Source organism: Mercenaria mercenaria, chromosome 7 (assembly GCF_021730395.1).
Source record: "Mercenaria mercenaria strain notata chromosome 7, MADL_Memer_1, whole genome shotgun sequence".
Lineage (NCBI taxonomy): Eukaryota > Metazoa > Mollusca > Bivalvia > Venerida > Veneridae > Mercenaria > Mercenaria mercenaria.
The window spans coordinates 52,982,546-53,003,737 of NC_069367.1; the positions used below are offsets into that span (position 1 = coordinate 52,982,546).

Consider the following 21,192-nt stretch of genomic DNA (forward strand, 5'->3'; position numbering starts at 1 on the left):
CAAAATATTTGCGTGACTGAAACACTATGTCATTCTATGATTTATTTTATTGTGCAACTGCCAAGACCCGCACCGGCATATTGTGTATAGCCAAATGGACCTGTCTGTTAGGGTAACTGCATTTAAACTGCATTTAAACTCTTACCTAATCCCAACTGCTACACATGTAAACAAATCGCATAATTGAACCATGTGCGAAGCTGTTATTATCATTATATATTCATTTATTTAATATCTTAATATCCTTTCGTTGCCTAGGCAAACCTCACACATAAAGGATATACTAAATTTTTGCATCTACCCACACAGTGCAAATATTTCAAGTTTTCTCAAGCGAAAAATATCTTCTTTTCTAGTTAATGTAAACAACATCTATTTTTGGCAGGCAAACGCAAAATATAACTGAGTAAAACCTTCATAATTTCAAATGTAAATTCAGATATCCATGTAGTATACCTTTGACATACGGTCGGTAGCCTGTATCCACTCGTGTCTTTGTATGTTCGATACCCAACACGAGGTGTTTTTTTTATGAGTAAGGCATCAAACTGGCTTTGTGAACGATTCATGGCTTTATCCAGGTATTAGGTCATGGCTAAAGTTATGTCCAAAGGAAGCACACAAAATTAAACACTGTTAAAAGCTGGATAGTTCTTCTGAGACAATTATTGCAAGTTTATTTTAATTGATCATCTTATACTAAACTTTCTAAACGTTTCATGGTTAACCTGCATATTTTCCATGGCATTAGTACACTAGCTTTACTTTCATTGTTCGAATGTTTCTACTAAAGTTTGTTACTTAGGCATTTTGGTTCTTGTGGGTCTATGCGAAATGTTTTCTACAGACAACTTTTACCAAGGGATGCCAATATACCCATGTGTAATCAAGATCATATGACATGGTTGTATAAACCTTTAAAAGTCCAATTAAAGATATACGATATTTGAAATAATTAATACATTATCGAAACCAGTTGGTTGTTATGTCTATACTCACTAATCGAGGTCATATTTGGAGAGAGACATAAAGGCATGGAAATAAAAAAATAGCTGGCCTTCCTTTTTCTTAATAAAATTGACAAATTTCAAATGATTGCAGCACACAGCAAGACCTATTTTAAATGTCTGTAACTTACATTTTCTTGAATGATATTGTCAGAGCTGAAACAAATTCAAAAGAAAAATGGAAGTAATGTTTTTCAGCCAAACACACAAACTGCAAAATCAGCTAAAATGATTCACCGAATTGTAGTAGTGGTGTATGACCTGAGTTTCAATGATAAATTCTTTCATACTATCATTGCATTATGAAAATGCTTCCTGGAAGTCAATGATAGACCTGTTTGTGATTTCAGGAAAATGCAAAGAAAGAAAGGAAAATAGCTCTACAGATCTTAAAGGAGTACCATTTTATCCGCGCCAGTTTCCTATTTATTGCCTGTATACCTTAATTTTGACCCTTGCATTGCTTAATCCAGTTGACTCTGGGTGGACCAGTAATAACACGTGAGTCCCATTATGGTTACACTTCATAGAACCGATTTTTAAAATTAAACATACAGTAAATATCTGATTACGTTCCTTTTTCGCATGTATCTTGAGAAATAGGGGTATTTTGGGGGTAAACTTTGTTTATTTCTCAATACCAAATAGTTGTCGCTCTATGTCAGAAATATGTTACCAATGTTTAGATAATATGAAACATTACTATATAGATAAATTCCATTTTTAAAGGAAAAACTATTTTTTCAAGACATTTTCCCTCCCGTTTTTAAATTGATTTAAAAGAAGGTTCAAGAGCAGATAGAATGTGTCTGCTACTCTTGTAAGATTTGGGATCCCTTAAAGTAATTTATTACAAACTTTGGTGCTTTCTTCACAAACGGGAACATCTTTGCCATTTTCGTTCCATATCTTATTCGCTAAAATTTTGCGGTAAACTAAGCAGAGGTTTAGCTGTTAACTGCATGTCTTCCCTCGCGCATTATTAACTTTATTATTACACATCAAACCTAAACGTAAGAAAACATCATAATGTAGCTAAAAAGATAAAGGGCTGCCAGCAATGGTTATGGAATATCATTTGTATTTGATTTTCTGTATAGTTACAAGTCAGTCGTTACTATAATTTTAAACATGTATGACAGACATTTCAAGGTTTACAATATATAAATGATTTAATTGGCTTAATACGGGTAGATTGAAAAGTGTGTATTGATATGAGTGTTATGTCCTTGAAATTGAACTACAAGTCGATAAACAATTAAATCACACATGTACAATATATCATTCAGTTTATCATAAAAAACTCAAACTCAAATATATGTGATTTCTATTTGTTGTTGCTTAAACTACTCTAGCTACACAACTTATTGTACATTTGGAGGATGAAATGTTAATTTCTCTAAAACATTTAAAACTTATTGCAAGTATGTTGGATTTTAGAAACAAAGAAAATACCAATGTAGGACAAACATACGCGCGAAATCATGGACGATGAGGCAGACACACAAGCCTTGCTGAATGAAACTGAAAGCAGTAGTTCTACCAGTGAAAATGTATCAACGAAACAATGCTCGCCTTGTGATCCTAGGACAGCACTTCATCGATACATATTTCTTGTATTTATATGTATTACTGGGGTAGGTACGTATATATTTATGATAAATCATATCATGAACTTTAGTACGAAATATTTAGACAGAAAAACGATCTGAAGTTAATCTAACGATTATTCTAACTGTAGTGTACGTTTTACTGCAGAGTATATTATAATATTTTTCTTACCTACCTAGCAGAGAGAGATATGGTTATCTTGATAGGAGATCACATTATTTTTCCCAAGGGGAAATGTAACATACATGTGCTTATTGACGCCATAATTTGACGTCATACATTGTATAATGGCGTCGTAATGTATGATGTTTTTAATTTACAATATCTTTGAAATATTTAACAAATGCATTCACGGTAGGCAATAAAATTGATCTGATATGTCTGCTTGAGTAAGGCATGTGTTTTCCCAACCCTCGGGCCAGCATGGATAAAACACTTTGCTAGCGCTCGGGTTTCCAATTCAGCTGTCCCTCGGCTTTTGCTTACACGGATAGTCATATAAGATCATTATTAAGTCTTATAAGATCGTTATAATGTTACACCAGATTTATATAGCGCCCTTTTCGTGGCAAACACGTACACACAAAAGCACCGACTCAGTGCGCCATTCAGAATACATTGGCTTCTGCTTGAAGCACATAAAATATTTAACCAAATCAAATTTAAAATGTCAAGAAATAGTAAATCATTCCATTAATTCCATTTGTTTGGGATGTTTCCCATCACAAATTTCATGCTTTCTTTTCAACGAAATTAAGAACAAATATTTATACGATTTAAACGTTTGAAAGCAAACATGTCGACCAGGTTGTTTAAAGTAGTTCTGCATACTTGATTAACAGGAAGTGATGGGGTAATGTCGTTTATCCGGAAAACATAGAATAATGACTGGTATTTGTTATAAGAGAAGCATAAATGTTATTAGAAAACGTTTATGTCCCGTGTATAAAGTGTTAAAAAGTCATCGCTACAGTCTTTCTTACGGTTAGGTCTGACAATAGGTTCTAATGCAAGATATAAAAAAATGACATAAACTTAGCAGAAATATAAGAACTCCAATTGATTTATCGCGAATTTTGAAAACTAGAGGATAAAGACCTATGCATTCTTTTTGGTTTCTTTGGTTGAAAATATGTACATCTGCGTCTACAAAATGATTCATTGAAATGTACACTGTGGAAATTTTTATACGCTTAAATGGCATCCAAAGTGGTATTTTCCTACAGACGCCTATTGTGAAAATTAACCGAAGGACCAATATTTTCAAATCAGTCTGACAAGAAAAATACTACACAAGAGTTTAGACCCTGTCTTTTGTATTGACTGAGTTTCCTTCTTTGAAGAACAGTATTGTTTACTAAAATCTACTTTGCAATTTAATATGAGCTTACGTGCACAACTACCTGAAAAGCAGTCGCCTTAAAATACATGTGAAGTTTAAAATCGTTTTATGCTCACCACGCAAAAGTCTAAGAATTATAAGAACCTTCCAAAAATATCAGGAATAATCTATTTTACATTAGGTGGGAAAAACCTAAAAAATACAATATGCTACACATGTGAGATATCAAATGTCTGCATTACATACAAGTACAAAAGTTGCTGCAAGATGCAGCAATAGGAAACTCCGCGCCAAACAAAGCAGTGTACGTAGTACTGATAGCTAGCACAGGAGATGATATAACGATACTGGTGTCGTTTTTGTAGACCCTAGGCAAAAAGACAGTTTTATGGTGTTTCATTAATGTTGGCGAAAAAGAAAACATTGCCTTTGTAGTGTGAGCGGGATTTTTTTTGCTCTATTTAGTGACCTACTTATTGACTAATTATGATCCATATGCATAAATTTCGGTATATGGAATGAAATGTATTGTATACACAAGGTTGTTCTTAAATACAGACTTACGCAGTTGTTGATCCGAAATGACTGAGTTTCAAACTTAGCTCAGATGTTATCAATACCATTTTACTGATAAATGTCTTATCAGGAATTTGGGCACTGTATGATACTTTAAGTTAAATGATGAGTCGAGGAAGGACTAAGATGTACCATGAATGAAACAAAACAGACCACATTTTATTCCGCCTAGGGACGTGAAACTCACGGTTTAATAGGAATTGGTTATTTGCGCTGAGCGATTTACAAAACCCGCAGATTGGTTATTTGCGCGTAACATTTGCGCAAAAGGGTTATTATTGCAACACACTAAACAAAATATTTAGATATGCTTACATTTAAAAGAAAACTGGTAAGCCACCAATATGTGTTTGAAAAATACATGTTTTAGAGTTAATGGAAAAACACGCTCGTCAATACTATTAATACTATTTCTTTCTCGCGCATTCATCAGACTGTAAACGAAAGGAATTTTCCACGTGATGTCCGACAAAAAATTGCTTTTTTTTCGGCTTTTTTATTTCATTCCTGCTTCTTTCCTCTAGTGAAACTTATTTTTCTCGTTTGTGTGTTTAAATCTGGTGTCATAATTATTAGCGAGGTCAGACATTTAAAATAAAACTTTGAAACTTTGCAAATCGAAAGGAAAAAATTGTATTTACCACATACATTGCACTCACAAAAAAGACATCACAAATACTCCGGAGAATAATAGTTGAAATCAGTCTTAAATTATAATAATCGTTTATTCAAATTTAATTCATTTCAGGGGATTATTTCTGCGTGGATACTCCAGCTGCGCTTCAAAATCATTTTCTGAAGGATCTGAATATATCAGAGACAAAATTCATGACATTTTATTCAAACATACAATGGGCCAGTATAGTATCGTGTATATTTGGTGTCTTTTTGATCGACAAAATATATGGAAACAGACTTGGCATGAGTCTATAAATGTGACGGTGTAATGTTAATCCCAATAAATCAAACCAGGGGCCGTATTCATTAAGCATCTTAAGTATAAGTTTTAACTTAAGTTGAAGATTTTACTTAAGTTTGTGGTGATTTCAGCTTAAGTCTAAGTAAAAAACTTAAGTTCTATTCATAAAACAACTTAAACTTAAGATACGTAAGAAATGACTTAAGTCAGAAAAAACTGGCGTCGTGAGTACGATTAAAGTGTTGTTTTTCAGATAAAAGCACTTTAAAAATAATTGTGCATGTTGTGTGTGTCTGAAATTAATGTTGTTTTTTAATGTTTTCGTCCACAATAAAAGCAAAGCCAATAATTACTTATTAAGTTGTTTTATGAATAACAAATATACACAAGTAAAATAAATTTCTTACCAAAGTAATACTTAAGTAAATAATCAATTTCTTATAATTATACTTAAGATGCTTTATGAATACGACCCCAGACCTTTGTCCATATTATAGTAGGATCTTTTGTACTAACAGAATACAACCGGATAAATCAGAATAGATTTTATTTAGTCTGTTGAAATGCGAAACATACAACACTATTATACACCTGAATACTTGGTGATTCGTCCAAATAAAGACTTTGAATATTGATAATTGTTCGATCGTTTCACGTAGAAATTGATTGTGTGTATCGTTTAAGCACGTTTCGAACATTTTAATCTACTAGCTATGACTTGTATCAGTTGTTAATTTGTTAATATTTTCAGACACATCTAAGGCATTTTACTCCTTTCAGGAATTGATTTTATACTTGCTCTTGGCAAATGATTAATGTAGAACATATGTAAATCAAACGCCAAATTTTCAGAGAGCGATTTTGTTTTTTCGTTTGGATTTATTTCAGTTTTAACAGTCTATTAAAAGGTAGATTTTAAACACACACACACACAAATGTATATACATATATCTGCTACATTCAGTCAAAAACTGTATTTTAGGCAGCTCAAGATCTAGACCTGCAACAAAAAAGAGACGCAAAGCGTTAACTCACATTAATGCTTGGTCTGAATGTAAGTTGAAGAACGCATATATATAAATTTTAGATACCTCACGCCTGAATTATCTATGACTCAAATATGGCGCAATAAAAGCGAATACTGCTGGGTGACGATCTGTGTAAAATCATTACGCGTTTTCGCAAAAATATATTTTTCAGTGTACATTCAGACCAAAGTTCATTAATCTACGTTACATTTTGGCTTTTTCTTTAGATCCAGTGACTCATGAAGCAGATGTTACTTTTCTACATTAAGGTATTAGATCAATTTTTGGCAATAAAATCCTAAAAGCAATATATAAATATGGAAAAACATACTTATAGAAACATTAATTCATATTCATTTTCATCCAGCAAATTTTTCAACTGTAACCCCTTAGTTTCCAAAAATCTGCGATGCAAGGAATATTTATAGACACCTTACTGTGTAATATGTACAAATCAACCAAATTTGCTCTTTTCGGGTGTAGCAAAGCACATAAACTCTCCATTGGCTGTGGTGGACCAATATATCTTACCGAAATTCTTCGTTAGTACAAATGTAAGATCTAACAGGAATATCATCTCAAATAAACTTTTATGAAAATGTCGAATAGTTAAAGGTTATAAGCTTAGTATCGGGAAATATACACGAGTTCTGCAGCGGAAATATTGCGTGCCTTTAGACGCCCTATGTTCTTCCGCTAAAGAAAGAGTGCATATTTACCGATGCATAGATAATAACATTTTTATTACATACGTATCTACCCGTATAAATATGATGTAGATATTATGAATATGTTCAACTGAATGAATAAAACTGACCATACTGAACTAAATAAAAGATTGAATGCATCTACACATATAAGATTACATCACGCACCCGATATGAAATTCAGGCGTCGGTGTGAGGAAAATATTACCGTTTCTGGTTCCATTGTATTTTAACGGGGAATAAAAACGGGTATGTAATAAAGATATGTATAGGTTATATGCAACCAAATTAAGTTAAAAAATCAAAATATCACCGTCAAACTTTTTAAAGAATCAGATTTCAAACCTGCTATTGCCAGATTTTTCATCCCTGGTCCCTGTGATAATCATGTTCAATTTCTTATTATATATCAATTTGTAAATGTTTTTCTTTATAAACCTGCTCAACAAAACATACGGATAATGTTTCAGTTGTAACCAAATGAGAGAAAAATCCATAAAAGTGATCATAGTATTGAAAGGCGATTTTCAGTGAATAATCTAAATCACCAATCTTAAACATTTGCTTTCGCGGTACACGATAATTTGGTTAGTTTCAGTTTAAATTTCAAAAATGAATATACTTTCTTTATTTGATTTTCTAAGCAGTGATCAACCGTTCTACGTAACTTTCAATAGCTTACATATTGCAATCGATAGGACGAGCAAACTTGAAGATTATTTAGATATATTTTACTTCAGGCAAAGTTTTCTGTAGGAGCTATTTCGAACAGTTACTGGATGATGTTTGTTGCGAGGGCCATTTATGGGTAAGCACCTTAGGTAACTAGAACTGGAGTATTCCTCTAAAAATGGTTAATGTTAAAAAAGGAAAACATATATTCAAATGATCAATAATTTTGACAAAAATGCTTTTCTCTGAATTGGCAAAGTTTGTTTAAGCAAGGCTTCTCTTAGAATGCTATTCTATACTCAAACAGGTAATGCTAGGGCAATACGTAAATGCAATTGCAAACATATGTATATGTAAAACTGACCATAGTTCAGATGTCTTTGTCGCTTCATTGAAACCATTAGATATCAATTGCATGTCTATTATAAGAGTTAGGATGTAAAAAGACACAGTTAATGACTTGCTTTTAACTTTAAAGAGAGATCCACTCGAAGCATATAACGCAACCAAGCAAATTATCGAGTATGTTCATTAGAGGTAATCAGTAGCAACGCAATTTCACTCCTCTGCAAAAAAACGGAACCTTTTTTATAAGTGCACACTGAATGAAAATAGTACAAAAAAAATAATAGTAACACTGAAACAAGTATTGGACGGATATTTGCGACAGCCACGTGCCAGTTGTAAAGACTTTTTTTGTGTTATGTAGTTAAAATATGTACGAAGTTCCAATGAAAGCAAGGCAACTTATAGCAGACTCTGTTTGACTGAGTATGTTCGTGATAGATAAAGACATGTGTAACGCGCCTCACGCACCTGTCGCAAGCCTTTGTCTCTTACGAATAAACATTACGCAATTTTTTTACAAACTTATCAAAATCGTTAGCTATGAAAGTAGTGTTGTTCTTTATTTCAGGTTACTAAATGGACCAATGTCGATTGCAAACCAAAATATGGCTGTCAAATGGTTTAAGACATCAAATATAAATATGGTATTTGGTCTGAAAATCAGCATAGCTAGAGCTGTAAGTACATGCTTGTCTGTCTGACATTTTCAAAATATAATAGAAAAAATGGAAACTCCAAAAGTTTGCAAAACATGACAAAATGAAAATGTTGCAGGCTCAATATATTTTGGAAGGTTCATGGAATCTAATAGGAATTGCATGTTACCATCCGCACGTTCCATGCACTGGTTGAGAAAGGCTCAGTATTTGCACAGGATACAAATTACAAAACTAAATTCAGATAATAAATGAACGTGTTCAAACGGCGGTATACACTGAACTTTAAATGATAGAGTGCAATTCCAAAAAAAGAGGCGTATGGTCTCCGGTGAAAAAAAATATACTAGCCCTATACGAGCAGAGCTAAATACTAGAAGTTATACATAATCTGAAGATATGGAGTCTGCGTAGCACAAACCCCTGTCCAACACGAAAATAAAAAGCAGGCACCATATTTAAAGTGTGATGAAACAATATCAAACAGCTGTGAAAGCGAGAGTATTTGAACCACCAAAGCCAACATGTTCAAGCTGAAAATCTGAACAATACTATTAACACATCATAAATATACTGAACAATTTGAAAGGATAAAAATATAACAGCCCTGCCTATATATGTACGGGGAAACATTTTATGGCCGTAATATGGCACAAACAGCGCTTCAGAATTGCACTGAAACGCCAAATAATGTCAGTAAAAAGGCATATTTTGTCATGCTTTAGGAATTTTAGAGGCCTTTTGCCACGGCGCAGATATGTCCAATATGTAGCATATGTTATAATGTGTCGAAAATATTTTTTGCAGAGCAGTGTGGTTGTTATAAACGTGATGGATACCATTTATGACTATTTCGGAAAGTTTTCACATGGGCATGTATGTTTAGGTATTACATTATTTACAGGTAAGTTATGACTGATCGAATGTTGTGTTTCAAAGTTTCTTTTAACATCAACCTGAGAGTTTGTTTAAACTTGAGCGAATAGTTGTAAAGAAACTAGCAATGGAGCCATTTAGTTGACATATTTCAATTATTTCTGAATCCGTGACTCTAGCTACCTCCGCTAATAGACCTCACACCGTGTATTCGGCTACCTACTCGTGTGTGCGAAACCGTCCTTTTGTGATTTATATACATGTAGGTATACTGGATATTCACACCTGAAACAGTTATTATTTATTCCGCATTTTACTGAAGATTTGAAAAGTTTTATAAATAGTAACAAATTTGTGCTGAAAATTCATCTGTTATCGCATTGCGTCATGCATTATCATAATTAACACCGGGGCCATTATCGATAATGGCCATAACGTTAGCGCGGGAAATTAACGTCCGTAAACAGAAATGACGTAACATGACGTATAATGGAGGTGAAAAAGCGAATATTTCAGTTTTTAGTTTTATTATCTTGAGCGTAACGTCGTATATTCATGATATAACTTATTTTCAACCCCAAATTATGCTATAAGCAACATGATACAACTATCAAGGCATTTGATTTTATACAGTATGTAATCTCTTATACATATAATACAGAAACTGAAAAGCTGAAAATTATTACGCCAGTAGATGCCAGTAATCATAAAAATGACACACTAAACTTTTCTTACCATATTATAGGATTATAGCTAAACATGTAATGAACAGGTTAATACATGGGAGAGCGGTGCCTTTGAGTGATAATGGCCCTGGAAAGATAATAGCCCTCGGGCTATTATCACCTTGCCAGGGCCATTATCACTCAAAGGTACCGCTCTCCCATATATTAACCTATACATATCATACCTTAACTATATCCATGTCGAATTTCTATCTCATATGATATGAATAATTTTAAAATAATACGTTTTTGACGCGAAAATGAAGATATTTTAAGGCAATGCTATCTATTTTCATAGATAATGGTATTATTTAGGATTATATTAGGAAATATTTGTTAAGAAAATGCAAAGCAGGCATTCTGTATGTTAGCCATTGCTTTTGTTTCACAAAATCTGGAAGCACAGTAAAATTAGAGCGTTTTCTTTTCGAAGACATTATGTAGAAAAATGGATACCTGTGACGATGTACCATGATACCATCCTCGTTGTTTCTGACAATCGAGCGGATATCGTCCTTGTTATTGAAATGAGCATTACATTGACGCAGACCCCTTTTCTAAAATTGATCGATAACATGCAATGACCAACCAAGATAAAGATAAAACTCGGGTCTTCAGCTACTGGAAGCAGCCTATCTGAAGAAAACTTCTTCTCACATAATTTCTTCTAATTTGCTACCAAGATCCATCCACATAGACCCATTCTTGTATGGACTTAGCAATTGCGACTTCAGAAGAGCAAAGTCTGTCAGTACGTGTTGTCTTGTAGTGTTTAAAATATTAACCCATCAAAAAGATATGAATTCGGCTGTTCCACTAATATTTCATTGCCGCAGTGTCTACAGATAGAAGTAATGCCTATAGACATTGTGACGCACCCTTACTGGAGCTGCAAATTTGGATTGGCAGGTCTTCTTTCCCTTTTGTTAACGTTTCTACTCGAAATAACACCTAAAACTGACTTCTGTAGGTACAAGGACATCGGACATTATGCTAGGGATTTTGCCCAAATTTCACTGCAATTTCTTGACTTCAATAGCTGATAATTTTATATAATGTCTTCAAATACTCATGAATAAGTTATATTCCTATCAAACAGTCCCAAAAAAATAATTTTTTTTCATATTCGTTTTCTTGACATTTGAACAGTTTGTGACTAAGGGTCATTTTTTTTATTTAAAATGTGTGTTTTTAGTGAAATAAGTTTATGCATTATAAAATGTTTCAAAACAATAAATAAAATTTTACCATGCAGATAATCTTTTTATTAACATTTTTAAAAATAACTGAAAAGCAAAAAAATAAATAAAAGTGGAACAAAACTTTTGGTTACACAACTGTACTTTAAGTTATTTCCACCCGAGTGCCTATGCTAATTGATGAATTTTGTCATAGCCAATTGTTTGTTTTCTATACATCTGTTGCTATACTGTATAACAACATGTACAATAATGACCGGGTATTATAGGGAGGTTTATGAAATTATATTGAATACATGAAGTGGTGTAGCTGGACAAACATTGGCGTAGCTGGCCTTTTCAGTTGTAGCGGAGGGGTGTAGGAGACTGACAAGGCCACTGTGGGTTCAGGGGTGCCTCGGTTTTAGCATTTTATGACACATTTGGAAACATTCTAAATGCATCGTTTGCTTTTGTCAAGGTCCTTTAACATTGCATTTTTGGTGTGTTTAGTTTTTCAGTTTCCTAAATTATCTGTAGGCACAGTCCTGCTGTGCTTAAATAATAGCGGCTATGCCACAAAGTTATGCACATTTAGCCTGTTTCTTTTAATGCCTATAAAACATTAAATGTGCTTTCCGTTACTAAAAAAAAAACAAACAAAAAAAACAATATAATAATGCATGTAGTAATAAGATACCGACTGGTCCAATATATCAATGGAACAGAACTTCACCAGCTAGTATGTAGATATTTTGGGGCGTCAGTGTTAGTTCTTTGGAGGTATTTACTAGTATTTCGGTCGGCTCTGGAATAAGTTTCAGACATGTGAGTGAATTGGTATTAATTCTGGGGTGTCAGTGTAAGGTCTGGGAACGTCAATGTTAGTTCTTTGGGCGTCAGTGTTAGTTCTGGAGGCACCAGGGTCAGTTCTGGAGTTGGTGTCTGGTGTAGTTCTGTTAGAGCTTAGGATGCTAGATCCAATGGTTCTTTGATTCGAATTAAAGCAAATGTTATTCTTAAATTGCATTCTAGGTGCGTCTAATGTTTAAAACGTAAAAAATGAATATAATTGTCTACAAAGTCTTCTTGTTTCTTCACACACTTGTAAAATTTAGTCGAATATATCAAAAACTGGTTCTTAACTATCTTTACTATGCTATTTCAGAAGTCTAGCCCTTTGTCAGTTTTTACTTGATTGGATAGGCAATCTGAATAGGAAAATGTCCGAGGTCCTTTGTATATTTCAGGCGCTTGTACCATTCAGACCCCATTTTCGAGACACTGCAGCATCCATGATAAGATCACCATACATATTTACCAATGCAATCTTGCTTCATTTCAGTAAATAAGTCGCGTAATGAGCACTACCTTAATGGAGGGTGCGCCTGTAAACAGAGACGAATATTACCTGATACGATAAAAGGCAAATTGATATAGCTGAAGCCTCTCCCTATACGCATACATACGCAGATCAGGAGAGGGGATCTGAATTCCCTTTCGGGAAGAAAAGGAAGCTCTTACAATACGCGCAGGTGCACGGTCCGTCCACAAGTTTTGTCGTTTTTAGAAAGAGACTGAATGAGAAAAATCAGAAGAACTTCAAGAACACGAGAGGATAGAATGTGTAGGAGAAGAGGCTGGGTGTTAGGGAAGGCTTAATATTGGTGAAATACTGTCAACATGGTCCAGTCTCACTTCTTTACATCTTAAAGCTAACATTTTAATCATATAGATATACTAGAGGTCGGGTTTCACATGATGTACTCCATCATCTAGTACTTATAAATTACCAAGCTCCTCATAGCGGTTACCTTCAATTGCGTTCGTTTAGTGTACCGTAAGGGAACGTTTTATAAATGTTCATTGACATAACGAGGACGGTATCTTTGTGCAAACGGGTAGGGATCTTTGTTTATTTTCATCCATCGTCAGCGATAACATCAAAAACAGCGACAGGGTGCATATAATTGGAATTTTATCAACAAAAGTAAATAGCTGGTATAGGATTCATGCGTTTTGTAGTTCCGTATGTATAGTTCTACCAAGGAGAGTGGCAAATTCAGTTATCTGAACTTTGAACAAAGAAAAATACGTCTCAAAACGTCAAAAATATATGAATTTCGATACATTTCTTCAAATTTTATAGTCATATCAATAATATTTATGACTTATATTTTCACCAGTACGAATTAATGCATTGCCTCGGACGAATCAGTCTATAAAATGTTCAACATCTTAAATATGTGTCATACGTTGGCATTGACTTCATTTATCCTAAACAGCCTACATGTACATAAATTACACGAGGACGGTACCGCTCACACGAGTTGGTAGCAGAATACCCGGTGTGGTCCTTCCACCTAGTAAGAAGCAACTGCTATTACAAATCGGCGTAGTCGTGGGTACTTCAACCTTCCAGACATGATTGTCAACACAGTGAGGATTCAATGGCGAAAAGGAAAGCAAATTTTCTCCTGTGAATGGTTTTGTGCAACACATGTTATGTCATGTCATGAGCATTTCGTAGTTGTAGTTTTATTTTATAAGAAACTATAATTTACTGAAAGCATTTTATTACATAAACTACTTTTGTGGAAAGATCTAGCTCCATTTCTGATGATTTCCATTTGCCTGTTCTTTTAAGAACGTCCCAGATAACTTTATTGTGGACAAATCTTGTCCGACTGTGCTAATTGCCATACGTATGTTCATGTATATATCTAATAGCTGTTTTTCCCTATAAATTTTATGCGGAATAAGCTAAAAGCACTTATCTAGACACATGATGAGCAAATCAAAGGGTTTTTACTTGTTTCTTTTATTATTGCGCTTACATGATAACGCCAGTTTTCAGACGTGGCTGAGTTGGATGTATTATCAGACTGATATTAATGAATAATTACGTTACGAGCTGGACTAATTTTAATGCATACAGTACTGTTTGTTTCATGTGTTATGTCACTTTACAGTTGTATCGTTTGATTTGATCATTATAATCATTTTTATGACTGTACAACTGTTTAACGCCTCTTTGCTATTTAAAAGAAAACGTACATATTTCAGGTGTGGTTGTTATGTTCCTGTCGTTTCTTTCCGCTGTTGTTGCGTCTGTTTTAGATCGAAGAGCTGAAACCATGAACGATGTCGTCTTCGAGAAGGAATATTTAAAAGATGGTATGGATTCTATTAAAGATAGGTTTTAAGTGTCCTATATCCTCTCTTAATAAAAGGGATTATTGCTGAAAGCTGGGGAAAGAATTTACAATAATCCTTAAACTTTTCTTTTCATATTAAGAATACTAATTACTTAAAATCTGCAAAATAATGAAAATGAATGAAACGTTTGTATTGTGGTCAGGCTACTATTACATTGTCAAGAGTCAATATCAAAATTGTATTATGTTTCCGAAGCTATAGTTTCAATATGTTTTTAATACCATGTAGTTCATTCGCACTACTTATTTCTATCATCTTAGTAGTATTTTGAAAATATGACATATACATTCACTTTTAAATAGATATTTTAAAGTATGTTGTCAGAAACTTTTAACATAAAATAAATTGGTCCTACTATTTGATAAACACTTTTATTGGTTTTCCTATTTCCTATAGGCTATAAGCATATGTGTTATATTTTATGCTGAATAAACTTTTGTATTGTATATATATATTGTATTTGATATGTTTCAGATGTTATAGTACGAGTTTCTGATATTAAAGACTTTCCTGCAACATTTTGGCTGATATCAATGACGACAACATGCTACTACTTAGCGCTGTTTCCATTTGTAGGGCTCGGACAGTAAGCTATTACACAATGCACTTAGCCTAGTTAATGCACACTGGCGCTAAATTTTGGACAAAGTCGTTCATATTCACCAACACTAGTTACTGGAGAGCTGGATATTCCCATCAGTTACAACCAATGACAGATTATTATAGTAGCAGTTCGGGATGTTTTTATTTTCGTTTCACAAGCCTATGGTATTACCGCATTTTCCGGACAATAGGCCGCTGCACCGTATTTGCTGCAGGTGTATATTTTAACTATATCAGAAATAAAATTTATGGTTTAGGTCGTTCCGGTATATTGGCCGCGGCCAATACTCTGCAATGCGGCGAATTTGACCATGTTGTATAAAGACTAGCTGTCCTCCATAAATAGTCATTGAAGTCGGTTGATTTACTGGTAATCACACTTGTTTATCTGTCGAATGCAGTGAACTATTAAGTCCGAACTGTAAGTTATCGTGAGCTGTTTTCAAAGGCCCTCTCGGCAAAATTGTCCATTCTGTACTTTTTACCTGATTCGATCGGATAAGCAAAATATGGCTACACCGACGAAAAATGCAAGCCCCTGAACGCACCCAGGCCTGAGGCAGAACATGCATATGTTTATACAGAAAAATGGACTCTTTGATCTCAAAAACCATACGATTTACTACACTGGATGCATATTACTATAATGTTTGCTGCACTCACTTTGCATTCTTCGCATTAAATATTTTTCCATTGATTTGCACTGGCACTGTTATAGCTCTTTAAATAAAAGGTAGTTTTGACAAAACGAATGCTTGGTTTGATTTTGGTGGGTTAAACCTCACACTGACAAAATATTATAATACAGATTAAACAGCAGCTTTCTAAATTTAAGTGGTGGAGGAAATCCTTTAAAATAACGTGTGGACAATATACTGCACATGAATGTTTTCATATCGTTTTCATATCATGTCGATTGGGATTGCAACACAAGTTGTTTACAAGTCAATTTTGATATGATTCAGATTTTTGAAATTGAAACACTACAGTACAGATATGATTAATCTAATTTTCAGAGTATTTTATGAAAGGAAATATGGTCGGGAACCTCAGGTAGCGGATAATGTAAACAGGTATGATTTTAAAGGATACACTTAAACTCAAACAGATGTATTTGATATATTATGAATAGTCAACCATTGTCGCCGTTGTCGTTTACACTGAAATTATATAATATATTCCGGTCGATTTGAACACAAACGGAAATGTTTTCTTTCAGTACAAGTTTCACTCTTTCAGTTCTTATTCTGAAGCATTTGATAATTCTCAGTCTAAACATTAGTAACATTCTAACGATGACCTTGCATTGCTTTCCGCCAAACATTTATTCATTACAATTGCTCCTGAAATTAATCGAAATTTGAAAACTTTCTTTTTTGTAGTATGGTGTATTTTATGGGTGCGATTACAATGCCAGTATTTGGTTTATTGATAGATAAACTAGGATGGAGTCTTTTCTGGATGTTTGTTGGCATTATTCTATCTGCTGGAAGCCATTTCATCCTGGCTTTTACTTTCATAGAGCCATATATTGCTACTGTAAGTTAATTTTGTAAATCTATTTAAAAAATGATATATTTCATTTTGTGATTTTCCGTGGAATAAAATCATTATTTGGTGTTAAGATGCGAATTATATCACGAGGGCGCATCCCGAGTGATATAATAAAACGTATCTGAATGACAAATCAATGTTTTAGATATATTATTTCGATTCTAACAACAGATTTTTAAGTACTCCTTTACGACATCCATCAAATAGTTGCATGTTTTCTGTTCGTTTCTTTTCGGCGCGCAATTGTGCCGTTTGACGCTATGACGTAATAATTGTGACGTCAGAAAAATGGATTGTTGTATATTAACACACAATCTTCAGCCTTTCTTTGTTTAATAGGAAAAGGAATCGGATCTTGTTAGAATTGGCTGTAAATCTTTACTGTCGATTCATACTACTTGAATAATGTAAAAGCTATAGTTTAAAAACTGTGTAGATCTACATTTGTTTATCATACTTGCATTTAAATAGAACTATAATGATATTCTTTTGGCTTTAACATGTAAATGTCTTTGTTAAATTGTGTTCATGTCTACATTTCCTGAACTTAATACGAGCTTTTAATACTAGTTACGCAAAAGAAGGGGACTCAGGAACCAGAACGTTTGTGTGCGTATTGCCTATAGTTAAGCGTTAGAACACACACAGAGGCAGTGCTCTTGTATAATATCACTTTATTATTTCATTAAGTCAATATAAGAATGTTGTTAACCCATATATTTATACTGTAGATCATTAAAAACGTTTCTTGTGTGGAATCATTTGTTTTGTGTTTGAAGTCGCTGATATTCAACAAATTGACTGTCAGCGTTGAAGACTTAATCTTGAGGTAATAATAAGAGGAAGCCATCACGCTTGCTTATTTTAATATTTGTTTTACGTTTAAACATGTTTCTTTTTAAACTGTTTTGTTCAGATTCTCTTTGTTATTTCTCCAGGTTGCAATGGGACTTGGATATTCTATCTTTACGGCTGCACTGTGGCCAATGGTTTCATTTATAATAGCCTTCAATCGTCTCGGAACTGCCTACGGCATGTACGTACATTTTTTAAGATACTAAAATTGTTTAAATAAATATACTTGTAAACTCTATTTGATGTATGTTGTTTTAACTGTAATGCATATTTTTCCCTGCATGAAAGATGATCCATTAGTTCTTAATATCAGTTGGCTCTTATTTTGTTTAGCGTTTTATTAAACAGCTTTATTCAATCATACCGTCCATTTTCAAATACATTTTAACTGATTTTTAAGTAAAGAATGAAACTATAAATCTAATATAACTTGTTTTTCTACTTGTATCTATTAGATGTACCATTTAGGAATCTTGTGATTGACATGTAACGTGATAATGCTATTCATTCGTTTAACGGCTTTATCTTATCTCTCTCATTTTGTTATTGTTAGAACGAACGCAATGATAGCTGTTGGTCAAGCTGGGGCGACATATTTTGCAGGTTATTTAGCAGATAATAACGGATATCTTGTCTTAGAGGTATTTTTCACCGCTTGTATGGCAGGTAGGCATATAAACATGGCATAACATGTAAACTTTTTCATAGAAAATGTTAATTCTGCAATTAAATGCCTGGATTTTGGCATTCTTTGTAGATTTTAACAACGACTGTTTACATTATATTGACAGTACATCAAGACAGGTTATATGGACAAGCTAAATTTCATAACAGGCAACAATCAATTAGATTATTTTATGCAACTGATTGACAAATATATCGGCATCATGCATGCAGTGTTAATAAATAAATATTTTTGTTTTGCATTTTTAAGGTTTCTCGGATTTTACTAATGTACACATTTACTTGTTTGAAAAGCAATCCTATCAAGATGGTTTTCACATTAAGACAGACAATGTGTTTGTATTATTACAAAATGCATTTTGCTCGAGAATATGATTTTATCTCTTATCTTAAATATCTCTTACTACAAAGTGCTTTACTATATTTATGACAGGATCACTTATACTTGGAAGTCTGCTGTATATCACTGACCAGGCGAAAGGTATCATTTCCATTTTATTCTCATACAATGATCAATGTAAACAACAGTTAAAACATTGTCATTATCCGTAGGACTTGTGTTTCAACGATACAACATTATTATTTGCTTAGTAACGAATTCGTAATAGTAAATAATAATGTAATAATTATGCTATCATTATTATATAATAGATAATAATCAATTTAATGTTATGAATACACACGTCCAAAATATAGGCGTACATATGCTATAAAGAACATTCAATAGTTGAAAACAGAAGCCTACAATTACTTATATAAACAAATTAATCTATTTTCAATGTAGGAGGTGAAGTAAATCTCAGTTCATCAGAGAGAAGGAATCGGGCAAAGCTGGAGCGAGAGAGAAGGAATCGGGCAAAGTTTGAGTAGAGATGTGGAATTAGTTAATTGGTTCCTGCTAATTGCTACGTTACAATAAGATTTTGGAAATAGATGCATCACTTTACTGACCTGAATGTCCGTAAAATATGAACGTGCTCGGATGAGTATGTTCGTACATATTATGTAGCGCATGGTCAGTGCTGTACATTAAGGTAATGAGTGTGTCAGATATTTACAAGTCGAAAGATTTCCTGCGGCCGGAAGTTATACAGACCAGAAATTGTTATGGATGTATTTGTGACCACTCAGCCTAAATAGTAACTTACTGGTGAACATCGTGCTTGCTTTTATCACACCATTACGCTTTAATGTAGGACATATTGCTGTATTCTACATGTTTTACAAGTAGATCTATAAAATATGTTTTTCTTAAAATTTGAAAGTTATTGTTTTGAGCAAAAATAACTATATTTCCCTTTCATGGATATCATAACTTTTAGCTCAACTGATCACATTACTTAACTATTGAAAACTGTACTAGAGCTATCACAAATGTGATTCATGCCTTCTCATGGACTTCGTTGACATACAGAGCAAACCAACACAAGACCATAATCCAGGAGAAATTAAAGAACAAATCACAAACAATCCCTTATGCACAACTAGGTATCAATATTGATCATTGCTTACTGAAAGTTTGAATGAATTATATGAAATAATGAATGAGGAATTCAGGTCACAAGCATTTCTCTATATATCAAGTAGTGCCAGATATATTGCAAAAACGGCGTTCCATAAATGCGATAAGCCAATCCATATCGGTAAAAAAATCACGTGAAATGACCCAGTCCCCATGTGCTACACTACTTGTTGCTATTCAATATACCTGCGGCAAGACAGAATTAAACCGTAAACCGACATGTACAAGTAAAACAGGTTTGATTATTATCAATTGTAATTATTAGTTTGATAAAAAAAACAGCGTGATGAATCCTTAGCCCAAATCTTTGAAATGAATAAAGATGTCACGGGTTCGATAATCTGGCCCGGTGCACTCTTGATGATTTGACTGACATCTATTGTGTTTGAAGTTAATCGCGTCCGCCTGTCTTCCATGTTAAGAAGTATTCAGTTGCATGTGGAGAACAAGTAAGTACTGGCGCAAAATCAGGGTAACTGGCTGTCGTCGCATTACGTTACACTTGACAAATGTAGCGTTCAGCACACGGATCCTTGGTTGAATGTATCCCCTAAACAGAAACTGTTTGCTCTAAGGCATCTGACAGGGAGTATCTTCAAAACAGGGTTGTTAAGCTTGATTTTAGTTTTTAAATGACAAAATTTCTTATTTTTACTATTTATGTTTTTCAAGTGGTCTTTCTTAACCTTATTAACGAAGCAAATGAAACCTCAATCAGTTAAACAGTCAGAATTGCCGGTTAATTCATTAGACAGAGCAAAAGACAATGAATAGAAAGATCGCATAATCGATACCCGGGCGCTGTAAAATTTGACAGTGTGGCATTCGCTCTCCGACTCTTTGTTATACAGTTACATACATAGAACAATGATTTGTTAATTGACCTCCATTTTAAAACAGAAAAAAATGTGTAAAAGTCAGTAAAATTATAAATCGGTTGAAAAAGTATGAAAAATTCATGCTTTCTACATCTTCCAACAGGGCATATGTTACTCGACCTGTTTTCATCGGGTCAAATAAAAGCATATTAAACTACAATATCATTATCGGGACTTATTTTAAACTATACTTTGTGAGCCCGATCGGGATAAAACGACCAAGATTTGGATA

General features: G+C 33.6%; 2 protein-coding genes across 2 annotated transcripts; both read left to right on the forward strand.

The window, feature by feature from the left end:
- Nucleotides 1–2,369: 2,369 nt before the first annotated feature.
- LOC123554152 (major facilitator superfamily domain-containing protein 1-like) lies at nucleotides 2,370–5,596 on the forward strand. The gene is made up of 2 exons (XM_053548402.1): nucleotides 2,370–2,648; nucleotides 5,285–5,596. Exons 1-2 carry the CDS (start codon nucleotides 2,492–2,494, stop codon nucleotides 5,467–5,469), a joined length of 342 nt encoding a protein of 113 aa, XP_053404377.1. The 5' UTR covers nucleotides 2,370–2,491; the 3' UTR covers nucleotides 5,470–5,596.
- Nucleotides 5,597–6,408: 812 nt separating this feature from the next.
- LOC123554151 (major facilitator superfamily domain-containing protein 1-like) lies at nucleotides 6,409–20,200 on the forward strand. Its single transcript, XM_053548403.1, has 11 exons — nucleotides 6,409–7,998; nucleotides 8,779–8,887; nucleotides 9,674–9,770; nucleotides 14,712–14,822; nucleotides 15,339–15,450; nucleotides 16,484–16,540; nucleotides 16,850–17,006; nucleotides 17,960–18,057; nucleotides 18,430–18,542; nucleotides 18,994–19,041; nucleotides 19,345–20,200. The coding sequence occupies exons 1-11, from the start codon at nucleotides 7,970–7,972 to the stop codon at nucleotides 19,428–19,430; spliced, it is 1,017 nt and encodes a 338-aa protein (XP_053404378.1). The 5' UTR covers nucleotides 6,409–7,969; the 3' UTR covers nucleotides 19,431–20,200.
- Nucleotides 20,201–21,192: the final 992 nt, after the last annotated feature.